This window comes from Anopheles marshallii, chromosome X, assembly GCF_943734725.1.
Source record: "Anopheles marshallii chromosome X, idAnoMarsDA_429_01, whole genome shotgun sequence".
NCBI classification, from domain to species: domain Eukaryota; kingdom Metazoa; phylum Arthropoda; class Insecta; order Diptera; family Culicidae; genus Anopheles; species Anopheles marshallii.
The window spans coordinates 8262251-8279025 of NC_071325.1; the positions used below are offsets into that span (position 1 = coordinate 8262251).

General features: G+C 44.9%; 1 protein-coding gene across 1 annotated transcript; it reads left to right on the plus strand.

The window, feature by feature from the left end:
- Positions 1-13131, plus strand: LOC128709975 (progestin and adipoQ receptor family member 3). The gene is made up of 5 exons (XM_053805017.1): positions 1-174; positions 11253-11747; positions 11827-12015; positions 12305-12476; positions 13043-13131. The coding sequence occupies exons 1-5, from the start codon at positions 1-3 to the stop codon at positions 13129-13131; spliced, it is 1119 nt and encodes a 372-aa protein (XP_053660992.1).
- Positions 13132-16775: the final 3644 nt, after the last annotated feature.

Below are 16775 nucleotides of genomic sequence, written 5' to 3' on the forward strand. Positions count from 1 at the left end.
ATGAACGAGTGGAACGAGCTGCTGAAGGCGGAACTGTTGCCACCGTCCGGCAGCTACCGGGCGGATGTCGACGGACCGGGCAGCATGAAGTGTGGCCTGCTGCGGTCAGCTGTTGCTTCCTCCTTCGCACAGCCACCGGACGATCACGGGCTCTACCATCGGCACCCGCAGAAGGTAAGCACCTATCAGGCATCGTACGCTCTGATTGAATTAGACGGCCTAACGAACGTGGTGTGGTGTTGTTTGCTGATGGGAAGTAATTGCAGATCACGTTTTTAAGTGGCGCATTGCAGTGTCGCGTGATGAATCGGGATGGCAATGGTTCGACATTTTTTGGACAGCGAAAGCGTGTTGGTGACACACATCCAGCACTTCCTGGCAAGATGCTGACAGATATTGGAGTTGTACGCAATTTTACTGATTTATTACATTTCTATTGGTCTAGAGATAGACTGCAAGTTATGATGGCTACACTGTTCTTAGAAAGTTCAATTAGAAGCTCAGGGTTCTTATCATAAGTGTCACTATTAAATAGAATACCATAAAGAAGTCCACTGGAGATATACACGGTGCGCTCTGGTGTTGTGTATAATGAAACTTTTAAGATGAGTCACTTAATTAGTAATCTTCAGAATCATTTCAGGCTGAAGATCTCTGAAGAGTCAAGAATTTCTGAAAATCGCCAAGGCTCTGAAGATTTTTATATTATGAAAGGTTCATGAATCTCTGAAGCTTCATAGATCTTTAAAGATGCTTAAACCTTGAAAGAAATGCTCGATGCTTTATAAGTTCCAAAGATGCACGGTGTTTCTGGCTATGCATCTTCAGAAATTCAAATGCATCTTCATAATAGAGTTACAGACTCATACATTTAGTACTTACTCACTTACTTATCCGGCGCAACAACCGTTTCGTGATCTTGGGCTGCTGTAGGAGTCCTCCAAACCGTGCACATCCGAGCGCCTTCGCCATCCAATTGCACCAACGCCATCACTCCATCTTAATTTGGATCTACTAACGCCTCTGTCTATGTAGACGACCTAAAAAAAAGGACTGGGTTGTCCGGTGTCAATCCCATGACTTGACCAGCCCATCGGAGCATGGCGAATCTAATCCGCTGTACGACAGTAAGCCGTACAGATCGTAGAGGTCATTATAGTGACTCCACCATTGTCCTTCTACACATACGAAAAATCCTTCTGAGCATCTTCCTCCCGAACGCGTCTTAGAGCGTTTGTCAGTTATGGACAGAGTCCACGTCTCAAAGGCGTTTGTGAGTACTGGAACTACATAAGTTCTATATAATCCCAGCATCGTTCGTCGCGACAGGTATTTTGAGTGGAGAAGTTTCCTCAGACTAGCAGTATGACAGGTTGGGAGCCAGCACTCTAGCGCGTATTTGAACATCAAATTTAAATCAGATTCACTCAACACTAGATTTCCTATTCTCCAATATTTTCAACAATCAGTCTAAGAAATATAGCCACAGACAGTAGACGGAAGAGACTACTGATCTTTACTACTAATAGAAAAAATCAATGATGTATTTGGGTGAGCCCGTCTGAGCATGAAGGTGAAGGCGTGCTTTGCAACGTTTAAGAAACCTCAAGAAGCGACATACTCAATCAAAGCAAGACACCACGAGCAAAAGGGTGCCTGACGTGCGCGCCTCCTCTTAACATCCATTGTTGAGTAATTTACTGACCGATGCGCCATGCTGATTGGCATCAATTGGTATGGCATTATCGGGTTGAGACCGCCCAGCGTATCTTCCCGCTGCATGCACAACGCTCCAAGACCTTTGGTCGTTGGAACGATTGTTTGTTCGGATGTAGCGCAAAAGGCAAATAATGTTGCAGGATGTCTTTTAAAAGTTGAAAAGTGCAGTGGTGCTAGCTGCAAAAGATGGACATCTCCCACTCTTTTTCATCGATGTGGAGCTGCGTATATGAGTTACGGTATTGATTTACGTGCGTAAGGGTGGAGAAACCGTTCGTTAAAATAGCATACCGCGGCTGGGATTTTTGCACCCCTTCGTGCAGAACCGGGGTGAGCCTGCCCGCAGTAGGAATGTCCATCACGGGGCGGGTTTTTGTTTTGTGTATTGTTGCGATTTCTCTCGTCTTCCCGCGAAAGCTAAAGAAACCGTACATCCACCTGGAGCCTCTCCTTCAACAGCAAAGCCAAACAACAACAACAAAAAAACGTGCGCTCGCTCACGTGTTGCGAAATCTGCCATCAATCGCATGCCTTGTGCTTACCGATTTGCGCACAGAAAAAAAAAAAACAAGATGGAGTCGTTTTGACGCTCCGTTTCCCCATCTACATCTCGCGCCGTGTTGCTGCCTCATGCACAGAAGGGCACACATCGTGGTGTGGTGAACAGCACGCAACGTAAGGCAGAAGAATGGGACAGGAAGTGTGGAAATAATTTCTCTCCATTTCTTTCGGCTGCAAACCGGTGGGGCACGTGCCGCGAAGTTTGCTTCTTTTGTAGCTAGTTAAGCCACCGCGTATGCACATCAGCGCAGAACATATCGCCCCACAACCAACAAAAATACCATTTCTAATTTGAACTGATGAGTCTGTTTCGTGACTCACGTGTCAACTCCACTGTCAACTTTTTATATCCGGTATCGATTTCATTTGAACGTCGAGCGTCGCTTTGTTGTGCTTCGATCGCGCATTGATTATAGTAACGTCCATGTAAACGAAACTACCTTGGTCAGGTGCCTTCCGAAAATTGATGTCCTATTAAGGTAATTTGTATCTGTAATTGACTACTTATCTGTTTTTTTCTCCCTTAGTACCGCTACTACGAACATGTTTTTAGAACAATTTAGTACAATTAATTCAAGCAGTTTGTATCTTGATGGAGTCTTGTCTTGATGGAGTGGTGTTCACAGTACATGCGATTCCCCATAACAATGCGCCCCCAGATTTCGCTGCTTAGGCTGTTAATCGACGATGCGATCGTACAAAGGTGGCAGAATTCCTCAACCTACCACGAGATATTCTCTTCCTACTCTTGATACTCTGAATATGCTAAGAAACCGCTCCTCAGACGGGTTAGAGCTGCTGCCAAACAGATACTTCGTCTTAATCGCATTGATCCTCAATCAAATCGTTAATGCTTTGCATAATATTAGATAAGACTTTCCAAGTTACGGGAGGTAGAACACGTCATGAGAACGGCACCCAACAGTCCAACTCGTTAAATGTTGTTAGACAGATAAGTACGCTAAACATGACAATATCCCGACCATGCCCACTCTCAATTTAAGGGTGTTTTTACTGTTGCCAATTCCTGTCGCCATGCGCTGTACACTTACACCATCCCAGCTCCCCTGACCACCCTCATTAAGGCAACGTGTCTGGATGACGTTGCACATTCGCTGAGCGCCATTTTATAAGTTTGCAAATTTGCCCTCACTCCTTTGCGTGGAGCACTTACGGGCCACATGTGCAGCAAAGTGTGCCGGAAGGCTAGATTGAGAGGGTTAATTTATTCAGCTGAATTAAATAAGAATTAAATGGCAACTTGGTTAACCGTTTTTCGTGCAAGAGTGTTGCATGTCGGTTTGTCCGAATTATTTATCGCCACCACAAGAGCGGCACCGGCAACTGTCTTTTGCCGCTATGTTAAACATTCTATTTGGAACGCTCGACGAAATGTATGTTTATATATATCTATAACGCACAGTTTTATGCCATGAGTTTGCACATTAATGTCACCAATTTCGGTCAATAGTTTTCTTTTGGGCAGAGGATTGTTTGACACCCGCTTTAAAGAGCTTACGTTTGCCAATTGGATGTGCCGGGTATGTTTTCCGTCAACTGGCTAGTGTGAAGCGAAATTAACGCGTACTGTTTGGTTTTATCGATGGTAAATCGGGGACATTGAGAAGCAGGTGTGTTCGACCTGTATCGAAATAATTGCTGAGTAGCATTTGGCACAATGTTGGTTAGCTTCTTTGGTCATGTTTGTCAGGAACCTCAGAAGAACATGCTAGAAGTGAGTTAAGATTTCTCATATAGAGGTATTGTTGAAGATGGTTTTTTAATCGCAGATCATTGTCGTGTCGTGTGGACATTTCTAGACATCTTTCCAAGTTCCCACCCGGAGTACTTTCCAACATATTTAGAGTACCAAATTCTTCACGAAAATTGTGGAGCGTATCTCATATCTGATTCGCTTCATTCTCCAAAAAGCATCAACCTCGGAACATCAAGTCACGAAGAAGATCATGGGACAAATTCTTGTAGAATAGTTACCATTACTTAGAATGTTTATGTCGCAATTCTAGGTTTTTTCGTTCCCTCGATAAGTTCGTTGTCTTGCATGATGAAGTCACTAGCTTTGCGGCATAATAATACATCAATACTAAGGTGTAGGTGTTGGGGCGGGCCGGTGGCATGATGGTAGCAGTGCCGGTCTCCACACGCACAGGCCCGCTCCAAAATCCCATACTGACTCCCATCCAAATTCCAACTACGGGTAAATAAAGTCACAGAAAGCCAGAAATGGCAGACCTTAGACCTCTTGAGGTTGTTGTGCCGATAAAGACGAAGAAGATAAAGGTGTCAAACAAATGTATGTGACCATTTCTGTTCTAAGCCTATGTTGCTTGAGAGGAAGCTATTTTCACTGCCCGAAAAACCATTGCAATCGGGACGGTTACGAGCTGCGCGATGCGAAATGAAGAAATGCACAAGTGGGTCACAGCAATCGTACGTTCCATTCCTTATCCCATTCCCGTTGCTGCGACAGGTCGTGATGATTTTGGTGAAAAAACCGGTATATACCCTCCATTCTCACAGCTTCCTTCGTTTTCTACCCGAATGAGGTCACCTTTCTATGTCGTCGATGTATTTCGGTTGCATAATTATCGCCGATTATGAAACGAAACGAACTGGAATGAGGGTTTTGTTTTGGTTTTCCCCCCCCCCCTCATCATAATGTGTGTTATCTGGGCGTGTATGTTGTTATCGTCTCAGTAGACACTTAGTAGAGAATACACTGTGGCGAAATTCAGTTGAACGGCATCCTTGTGCAGACGTACAGTAAATTTACTTATTCGATGAAGAAAGCATTTCAGCAGCTACTATTTGTTTGGCCGGCTTTAGGACATCAGGCACGCACGCAGGATATTGCAGAAATACAGCGGGTGTATGTGTTTATCCCGAAACAATAACCAATCCTACGGTTGAAAGAGTACGGGCCACCACATATGCAGCACGTCACGATCGCAATCATCGCCATCAAGGTCGGACTTATTGGTTTGCGGCAAACGTTGCGTGATCCAGTGGCACGCAGCACGACATACTAGGTTGCTCTATGCACGTACACAGCTATCCTTCCTGGTGTGCGTAAGGTGGCTGTTTTTGCCACCGAAAATGTTTTCTCAATCCAAACGGCGGCCGGCGAAATGGCGGAAACGCCGAAATCGTTGATCAGCGATCCGCAACACACACAGGCAGATATGTGCTGTACCAATCGGCAAAAAAAACGACGGACGGCTGACTTTTCTCCCTTTACTCGCAACGGTTAGGCGCATTGTTTTGGGTTTGCAGAAAATGTTGTAAATGTCTTGTTTTACATCGTGGTTTGTTGTTATTAATTGCAGCTGACGAAAGCATTCCTTCCTGAATGTACTGGCGCAATCAAAACGAAGCGGCGTATTAAAGTTGACCTTTTTACTGTGTTTATGCTGCAGCCATCATGATGGATCTCGATATACCTGAAACGAAATGATCGATATTAAAGAGAAAGAGAAGCGACAGGCGAAACACTTTGCGAAGTCACCAACCTTTGCATCTGGCCTACTTTAACACCGTGCTACACCACTACAGTGTGACCCAATTCCTGTACAGCTTACTCACAGCAAGAAACAAATCCAAAAAATGCTACCCTACCAGCCATGACAGAAAAGCGTCAGATTGCTTGCAAGAGGGGGAATTGGAGTCTGTGGAACTCTTTTTGCAAAACATGCCCCTGCCCCGAGGTTTCCTTCACGACTTCGGTGCTTTTAAATGCATCTGTGTCACATCAGCGAGTGAGATAACAGGCCTATACCTCGGACTAACATATTGGGCGCATATAGATTGCGTTCCCCTATTGTGACACTGCTGTGTCGGGTTGTGCGAGAGAACTGCAGGACGCACGACCGGTCGATCGAGCCCCCAAAAACAACTGACGGAGTGCGTGGGACCGAGCTGTTACGCAATCGCATCCGAGCCGAATACAAACGTATAGTTTGGCGTGATCGCGGCGTTCTCTCATACGAGTACATTTTACTCTCTCACCGTGCACTCACTATGCACCGATCGCGCCTCTCACTACGGTGAGTAGTACGCTTTGCCCGTCTCACGCACCTGATAGCATCTTTTGCAAACCGTACTAACACCACCGTCCAAACTGCGATGGGCGAAACGGTTTGACGCGAGTAGCTAAGAAGCAAACACAAACTCATCCAACTATGACGACATCTCTCGTCAGCGGCAGCTTCTTTTTCCAGCTCCAACACCGTGTGGCAAAAGCATCACCGCAATGTGAGTGGAACAGACCACACTGACAGCGCCAGAAACCCAACGGCCACACAATACCGCACAAAGAAAGCGATTTGCCCACCGAAGCTGTATATCGATTGCAACATCATAAGCATAAATGGACGGTTGGAGATTTTTGCAATTAGCGCCATGGAAATGGTGGTGGCGCACACCGCACACAACAATCGTCTACCGCCTGTTCCATTCACACACCTCTGCCACGCGCTGCAACGTCCTGAGGCTTGTTTTTTTTTTTTTGTTTGTTCCAAACGTACTTACAGGCTCAATGGATGGTTGCAATAACGTGTGCCACGATGTGCTACCGGCACTAACAGTGCCTAACACGCCACGAACAAATGGGCACCTATACAGACTTTGCACATATTGCAAATGGACCGCGGGTTTGATGTAGATGTTGTGTTACCGTTTACCACCATTTTGTATGGCGCTTCGATGTGTGTGATTTTTGTTGTTTGGCCGGTGCTAGCATTCTTCCGCTATTGTGAAGTGATGTTAGTATACTGACTTACGGAGACGTCCCCTACCCAGAGTAGGCTCTCCATTCTTCAGGTTTAAGACCGGTTCCTGATCGTGTGCTGACGTCAAGAAGTTAGCACACACAGCAACAGTAGTAATTAACCCAGGGCTACTGGATGTGAGCATTCAAAACAGATCCAGAAAAAAAAACAGCTTTGGAGGACCTAGACATGGGTCTGTTGATATAGTCAGATTCATTTATAACAATCGTTGAGTTCTTGAAGTTGTACTACACTGCGATCTATCTATTCACGTGCTGTAATTTATTTGCTATATGTTATTTTATTGCTAAAGAGACTTCTTGAGTTTATAGACTGAGACACGGAAGAACCTCCGGGGCATTCATCTGTCTGTCTAGATATATTGCACAGTAAACGCAGCGGCAAACCCACCTAATACAGATAGGTGATTGAACCTTAAAGAGAACCGGTTTTCAGAGTCAGAGTCGATAACGCCCAACAGTGCACGAACACTTCTAGCGTACTGAGACGTGAACCGTATCCTAAAGTGATGCAACGCTTGTGACAGATATGAGATCCAATGCTTTTCGTCCTTCGAGGGCCTGCTGCAATCAACGGCAGCGGGCTAGTCAACGACCCAATCAAGGCCAAGTACATAGGAGGCGTATCCACTCTAAGCTGTGAGTGATTGTAAAGGGTTGTTTGATTGCCCAAGCTGCCGGAGCCGAGATGAATTATTGATAAGAGAGGAGGCACATCATTCTGAGCTTCTGGAGCAGAACGAAAATTTACTTGAAAAGCTATTCCGAATTTCTTTCTATCTGCTCTGTTTGTTGGGGTACTGCGAATGTTATCCTTTAAATAGGAGGCTCATGATCACATAGTAATCTCGACTTTCCAGGACAAATACTCCAGACTGACTAACTGGCTAAGGGTATAGCTCCAATGCTTGACATATACTACCTAGCATGGGAGTCCAAGACCATCATTTAGATTGTTGATCCTCGATATACCAACTGTTGTGTACATTAACAAATAAAATTATCAAAATTGGTTTAAAACTATGTCTCTGTAATAACTTCTATTGCATCAGGCTGAACAAGTCCTATGGTTATCAACCCACAGCCGCCGGGTCTTTCGCTTCGAAAGACGCCGTCATAGTTTCATTTACTATCGACAACATGCGCTGCTGAAAATTAAACATAAAACTTATAAACAACAACTGTTTGCGTCGAGTAAGCTGATGAGGTTGTGCAAAAAACCCGAGCGCGGAACGATCTTTAGTATCGCCAAATTGTTGCGATCCTCTGTAATCAAGCGACCGCTCCTCCACCAGCCGTTATGCGTTACTGCTTGACCTGAAACTGTTTTCGGTTTAAACATTCATTGGCCTTCACCCGGTTTTTTTTTTGGAAAGCGTGCTGGTCGTTTCCGCGTCATCCGAGGAGCAGGACCGAGACACGGCGCAAGTCGTTGAAAGTGAGCGCGTGACCTTGCCGCCCGAACGTTCGACGCCTTTCTTCGCGTAGGGCCCCGCACAGGCGTGTATTGGTGGGTGTCGTAATCAATGGCGACGATACGCAATCAAACATGCGTTACCTGTTATATTGCCGGATGGGAAACGGTGTGTGCAGGGTTGGTTGGCATATTTTAGCTCCGCAGGGTGTTTGTTGTATGCAGCATGCGTACCGGAGCCGTTAAGAATGATTTAATTCTTACTTAGTGTAACAACTAAGCCATAACAATAACAACAAGATATTAATACACAAAGTGAGCAAAGCTTACCAAAACATTTTTTTTTTTGCTTTATTTGGAGGTAATATCTGTACTCCACTGTTGACAACAATTTCCTTACGTTTAACATACAACAATACGTAAAGATACGCAAAAAAACTCACATTACATTTAATAATTTCAGTACAAAAAGTGACATTTGTTGGACCAAGTTTTGGAACTAAACAACTCCATCGCCCGATCAGTGAATCCCCGATAAAGTATCTCGGACCACTTCTCGCCGAACCAACGACGCTTGCGGTCAATATCCCTTCCTTACAAAAGCTTGCCAACTGACCCCCCCCCCCCCCCGCCTCCCCCACCGTTCCCGGGGTAGATTTTGCGGGCTCTGCGTACCCCCTCTCACAGCACTTTAGTCGTTGCTTCGGCCGCTGTTTGCATGCGTCTGCCGTTCGGCTGGTTTTTGTGTGTGATGGCGGTTTTCATCACCATTTCCCAGCCATTTGCTGTTGGCGTGCTGGTCAGGTAACGTCGGGTCTGCGTGTCGGTCTACGGTTCCGTCTGCTGCTTCGGTTTGGTGGCGTACCGTGCGTGTGCAACAAGAAGCTGTGCCTTGCAGATTCGCCTTGTCTTGTTGTTTTTTTGTATTGAGGTTAACTTTGCCAAAAAATCGCTAGTTACGAATTGTGTTTGTGCTGTGGATTTCGGTGTTTGCATGTGAAGAAATTGGATTCGATGCCGTCCATGGAGAAGTTCTTTAGTGTAAGTTGGCTTTTTCTTTCCATCCTTTCACCGGAATGTTTCATTCCAAGGTGTTGCAGAAGTAGTGATGCGTTAATGAGTGCGAAACGTGCTTGCGAAGATGTAAAGTGTCCTGATAAAGCGTCACATGAAGAAAGAGAGTTGAAAGAGATCCCTGAGATCCTGGAACTCCTTAATCTTACAGCACAACAACATGAAGAAAGAACTGGCTGAAAGAATACACTGGCATGTGTGTCATCCTACTCAGATGGATATCTTCATCTTGCCTCATTCTGCCATAGTCTGCTGCTGGAGATGCAGATGAAACGAAACGGCAACTCCACTACCATCAAAAGAATCCCAATTATTTCACAATAACCAACCAAACACATCACGTGCAATGGTTGCTACACGTGCGACATCATCCGATCAGTGCCGTCCGCCATGCAGATTGACCGCGACCAGCAACATCCAGTAGCGCAACCAGCATTAGCAACAGCCGCGAGTCTCGTATGATGAAATCCCATCTCTGGGAATGCTTTGGTTAATGTGGAGCACACTGCCCGGGCGGTGTTTTGTAGTTGGAGTTGATTGAGCGATGGGAATGAAAACTATCAACATGACCTGTTGCGGCAAAAAAAACCCCTTAAGTGAAAAAAGAGATAACTCGCACGACCGCAACATCAACAACAAGTGTTGACCGGACATTAAAGCAATAACTGGGTGTTTAAATAGCTTCACATTTCACACCCCTAGCACTCTAATGGACAGCCTGCCGAAACCTGCTTCCATAAGCAGTAGACGGTAATGCTTCCGCGTAGCTACGGTGTCGCTGAATTTTGCACCACCTGTGGAAAGCTGAGGTGCCGGGCGACACTTACCGAGCGAACCGGTGGCATATGTGGCATAAGTGCAACGCGTACCTAGGGTGTTCAGTACTGATGATTCAGCAAACCGGAATGAATAATTTCGTTATAGGTTCTCAGTGTTTGGGGCCTTTCTTCTGGGCCCTTTGTTTACATCGTTCGAGTACAATGACATCGGGAATTGATGGTGGGGAAAGAGTTTGGACAGATCCAAACGGAACAGAACAGGTTTTTTTTTTAAATAATGGAACAGGTTCGTTCCTACTCGTTCTTTATCTGATCCTTTGATTCGTAACTCCTTTCGTTTGCCTTCAAAATATTCTGTTTTCAAGAACGGGACTTTGTTTTATATTTGGTTCGTGTTATAGAATAGATATAGCGTGTTACAGAATAGACGTGTAAAAGTCATGCAACAACTATAGTAGAATTACTTAACCTCAAAAATTAGTCTGATTCGAAGGAATCAGACAGTGACTGGTCTAATACATAATTCAGTAACTCTAGCTAGCATGGACGTCATTCAGATTCAAGGATCTAAATGAGTCTTTGTACTCCGAACTCTATGAATCTCTATTCTGAAGAATTCTCAAAGATCCATGATTCCCTATCTACGTTAATCTACGACTTACAAACAACAGATTATTTCAGGATTTCTGAATATTTGAGGACTCTTGCGGACTCTTCGAGGATTCTTGAATCTCATGAAGAATTTATGAGCATTTTTAAAGTTGCCTTGCAGATGTACATGAAAGATACTTTTGAAAAGATGCATTAGACACCACAGTAGTTCCAGTGCAAGAGTTCTACCAGATATCGCTTAAAAACTTACATCTACAACCATTCTATGCCCTTGTTTCCCTTACAGGGCATTGCCAACCCACCGGTACTGGAGGATGCCACGGAAAAGCACGGTTCCTCCTCGGAACTGACACCAGTCGGATGGCGGGAGAAGGTAGTCGCCTACGATGACGCACCGGAGCATTTGCGGTTCAACCCATTCATCCGTACCGGCTACCGTACCTATCTGTCCGCGCGCCTATGTCTGGAGAGTATGTTCTGGTGGACGAACGAGACGGTCAACATCTGGAGTCACATACTCGGGCTGTGCGTGTTCCTGATACTCGCGTACTATGATACCGCCATGCTGCAGATACAGGCAACCACGGTTGATAAGGTGATCGTCGGTATGCTGCTGCTCAGCTTCCAGCTCTGCATGATCTTCTCGTCGATCTATCACACGTTCTCGTGCCACTCGGCGGACAGCTACGACCGGTTGCTCGCGTTCGACCTCTTCGGCATCGCCCTCTCACTGCTGGCCATCTTCATGAGCGGCATCTACTACGCCTTCTGGTGCAATCAGGTATAGCAAGACGAACACAACAGCCTAAGAACTGTCAAAAAATCGACTACCCTGTTCTCTTTCCCATCTTGTATTGCAGCCTTTGCGCGACTTCTACATGATCACGATCGGGGTCATCTTTGCCGCGGCCATGGCCCTGCAGATCCCCCAGCTGAACGTGCACTCGAACGTGAAAATGTTGGCCTTTGTTGCCTGGGCCGCGTACGGTGTCGTGCCCACGCTGCACTGGTACTTCGTCATGGGTGGGACCGAGAGTACGATGGTGAAGGTGAGTGTATTCAATATTCGGCAATGTGAGCAGTACGTGCCCGTCCGCGAACACGTGCAGTGCTTGGTCGATGCATAGTAAAACAAATACCTTGAGCTAGTGGCAAACAGACAGTCAAATTCGTGCAGACACTTGGTGCGCAACGATCAATGTCATGTTTAGCAAACTACTACGTTAGGTGGCACGTTGCCACACTTTATTAGCCAAGCCACATACAGCGCCTAACAGTATGCAATCAGATGCACATTAGACGATCAATTATACGTCATTGCTTTCCACTTTGTTTTAGATCTTTATCCCGCGTGTTGCCGTGATGTACGCGTTGTCTGGATTCGCCTTTTTGATATACGTGGCCAAAATTCCGGAACGTTGGTGCATCGGTTGGTTTGACTGCATTGGACACTCGCACAACTTGTGGCATTTAATCGTGCTGGCGGCACTGTGCTACTGGCACAACAGCGGTAAGTCATTTCTTCGCTATATCTGCACGTCATTGCCTCCTCCCGCTTACATCTTTTCGAGCGTACTGTTTCGGTGTGTGCTAGTGTGTTTTCTCAACCCAAACCAATAATAACCCATCACAAGCAGTGTTTCGTTTTGTTTTCCTTAACCAAGCGAAGATCTAGTATGACAGATTAATTTTGTTTTACATCAAGCTCATGCATGCGGTTGATTTTTGTTTGTTTAAGTTGCTTGTTGTCTTGCTATCATCTCATGCAGCATGGTTTTCGCTTGATTCGCTTATAGCCTGTTACCTTTCCGTTGTGAAAAAGATGTTTCGATATTTCCCGCTTTAGATTTCTAACACACTGTGATGGTTTATCGTGTTTCCCATCCTCCCCGAAGTATGGTTTGAAAGCAATGTTTAGATACTAACACCTCCAACACCCCAGCATTAAGTAACCCTGCTCCCGTAAAGTGTTGTGTACCTGCGCATATGATCAGTAGCTCTCATAGACGGTAAATACGTTCGTGTTTTAAAAGCAAATCAGAACACTCTCCTTCCATCACCGTACATTTTCAACAGGTCTTGATTTTGCTAACTTCCTCATCGAAAATGGTTGCGTTAATGATAGAGCCAAATGTTACGCACTGACCGTAAGCGATGGGCACTAGTGAACCGGATACGGCAGCTCTGACAATGGGTGAATCGTGCCGATTCATTTGTCGGAACGCGGAATGGCTGTCCAATTTTTCCTATTACACACGAAAAAAAAAAAACTACCCCTATAATCCTCCCATCAAAAACCCCTCTGAACTTGGGAAAGGAAAGCATTACGTTGCAATGGCCCATGTTTGTGATCCGTACCGTCCCAAAGATTGCTTTTGTTTTATTTTGTTTTTTTTTCCGCTGTTCTGCGTTATTAACAGGAAAAAAGGAAGGCTTTATCACTTTACCTGACGGCACTCCGACAGATATTAGTTGCGCCTGGAGATATGAAATAATTTATAATTTTATCATTTCCGACATTAAGTGAACTTTGTGGCAAGATGATGACTCGCTATCGCTATATACATTTTTCTCTTTTTCACACATGATCGTTTATGAAGATCTGTCACTACTGATTTTTTTGTATCTAACATGGGTGCCCGGTACAGCATCCCATTCAAAGTGTTCCCCTCGTAGCATTAACTATCTATTCGACTTTCAGTCTACCACCGATTATGTATTAGTAAATCGTTACGCCAAGCAGAAGAGACACACACACACATTAAAGAGTGATCGATAACACCAACACGTTTGTTGGTGTGTAGATCTGAAATATCCTTCATCTCATACACCCGTTCGGTCAGTACAGTGCGTAGCATAACTTTACATTCACTCATCTTTTTTTTCTCGCGATAATTTACTCTCTTTGATAGCATTTAATACTAATCGCTGATAACAGCATGAGCGTTTTGAACATTACTTGCGAAAAAAAAGTGCTGCTACTTCAAGGGCTAAAATGAGGATTAGTAATGTCTACTTGCGTAGAAACAGTGGTGAGGATGCTCGGGAATTCACAGTCGATACAGTTGTCAAGGCTTTTCTATATTATTTCTTCTCTTTTATTCCTTTTTAACATATAATAAATGGGCAACTGCATACTTTTAGGCGTTCTTAGGAAAAATAACTAAAATCTGTTTATAATCTGCCTGAAGAAGAAGTATCTATATGGGATAAGATGAATGCTAAGATTCTGTCGAAAATATTAGTTTGCAAAAACAGATTCATTCTTTTGTGTTATTTTTTGTGCGTTCTGCATCGTTTTCTATTGTTGCGCAAGCGATCATCACACGATCCATCTCGAGACAAAAGTAATTGCATCACACACATTTGCATGTTACGTTTTATTTTTCCAACAAAAAAAAACAAACCCAAAATTTTAAACCTAAAAACAAACCCAAGCATTTGTACATTAGTTGTATTGTGATTTTACTAACCATACAAAATGCGCATGTATGCCTCCTAACGGGGATAGACGGGAACAGCGGAAATGGGAATGATTTGGGTGAGCTTTGCGGAACAACAACCATTGTAACCAACTCCCTCTCCCAACTCTTCCGCCACCTCGCGTCCCTCTTCCTCCCTCCTGTCCATCTTCCCTATACCTTCTAACCCCTGTCCCCGTGGAGCTGTTCAATCTTGTAATTTGTGAAAAATTCGTTTGCCACTACAACGCATCCGTTTTGTTATTTCCTTTACCATGTCTTTCCGCCGTTAAAAACCTCCGGAACCTTCCACCCACACACACGCACACTCCCCTTTCGATCCTCCGCCCCATTCCATCTCGCCGCACCGACAACTGGCCGCGATTGCCGCATCGAACCGCAGGCATGAAGTATGTAGAGTTCCGGATGACACATGGATGCTCTGCCGGCGTCCAGTACGCGTAGTGGAGTGCAGCTGGTCGATATCCGTGTCTTGATGCGCTTCGCGGACTGCGAGAGTGTACTGAAGGCGCACACCATACAGTACCGATCTAGAATGGGGCAAGCAGTACGGCAATGTAGAAGATGCTCTGCGGTAGTGAGCAGCTAACATCTAGCAACCATCGCAGTCAGACGGTATTCCAACAGTTCGCAGAGGAGAAGGCGCAGACCGATATGTTTTTAATCGACTAGGCTGCTCTAGAGGACGCTCTAGAGTGATCGCATCTAGTTCAACGAGCTAACCGAGGCTATCCTGCCCCTTCTCCACGGTCGCCGCACCACACCATGGCTTGCAGCACTACTAGCAGTTGCGCTACGTCCCAACGATCCTCTAATTCCTAGCATCGAACGGGTTGCATCACCTCACCGGGGCTTCGTGTAGCTGTTCAACCTCCTCCGAAGCACCGCTGGAAGGGAAGCAACAAAGAGGGACAAAACAGGTGTGAAACGGATTACCGGCAGGGTGTGAATGAAGCTAATGCTCCATGGAGAACCTTTTTCCCAACAATGCGTCTGAATGTGAATTCGTGGTGGAAGCCGTATTGAATAGTGAAGTGTCTTGACGATGGCCGGTAAAGTGTCTCGGTAAAGTGTCTTGACGATGGTAAAGGTATGTACTACGCACAGGCTCTGCGGAGACTCTAGGATGTTTAGTTGTTGTAGACCAACCCTTCTAACGCACATTAGTAGAGACTGAGCAGAGGACAATAAGCAAACACAGAAGGATCGTTGCCTTTCTGCGAAAGGCTAAGCACGCAACAACCATCTGCATTCCATTGTGCGGAACGTATCACCGTGGAGACATTGAAGATGGGTGTACAAAAAAGCGAAAGTGAGACAGAAAAGCAACATCGTGATATGAACGCAGTAAAGAGCATGTAAACCAAACGGAACGAAATTTAATAACTAATTACAGTGGAAATAAGCGTGGGAGGGCATACTGCCGAAATCAGTTCGGAGGTGCGCAAGGGGGTAGTTTTTAATTGTACATTTTTAGAGTCTTAGTAGGTTAGTATGTAAGAGCAACGGCAAACACAACTGTACATGCAAAAACTAACGATCTTTTTTTTTTTTTAATGATTCACAAAGAACACACAAACGCGCACACAAGTATGCCAAAGTCAGGTGGCTTAACAGGATTGCTCAATTATCTTAGTATGACGCAAGGTTCCAGGAGACGAGAAATGTCAAGTATATACACACGTGAGGCTATGAGCAAGAATTAGAAAGCAGCGGAAATGGGTGTATGTTCTGAGGGAATAAGTGACCACCATTCTGGATTCTGTTTTTAGTCTCGTTCTTAACAATATGTACACAGTGTTATAGCTTTTATACTGCAAAACAAAAGCTAGAATGAGAAATTAAAAGTTTAAAAATGTTGTGACGAAACCTTGGGAGTAGGTATTTCGCATTGATCCGAAATTTAGACAAGTTTTCTGTTGTTGGGCAATTATCTTGTTGACTTTTTTACTGTTCATGGTGCTATTGTAGTACTCTGATACGTTTTTGGGATGGATGGACTCTGCCGAAAGCTGTTGGTCATCTGCAACGTTGAATATCTGACGGGGTATGTATAGCAAGAACTCATCTCTATAGGTCAATCAATTTCAGACACAAAAACCCCAAAAAAGCCTGTCATTATATAAGAAGCTCACTTGCTCTATAAACCTATCAAAGCATCAAACCATAGCAAAATGGTATCTTCTTACCGCGATATCGATGACAGCAACGATTTCCACTCGCCAGCTACATAACCTGTGACAAATTGTGCTGAAGTACCGTGCACCACCGAATAGTCTGATCGCTTACGTTCCTGGAAACACCTGGCCCCGAACCGTCAACCAGTG

Coding starts and splice junctions, on each gene's coding strand:
- LOC128709975 (XM_053805017.1), top strand. CDS start 1: ATGAACGAGTGGAACGAGCTGCTGAAGGCGGAACTGTTGCCACCGTCC. Junction 175..11,252: donor ACCATCGGCACCCGCAGAAG/GTAAGCACCTAT, acceptor TTTCCCTTACAG/GGCATTGCCAACCCACCGGT. Junction 12,016..12,304: donor CCGAGAGTACGATGGTGAAG/GTGAGTGTATTC, acceptor ACTTTGTTTTAG/ATCTTTATCCCGCGTGTTGC.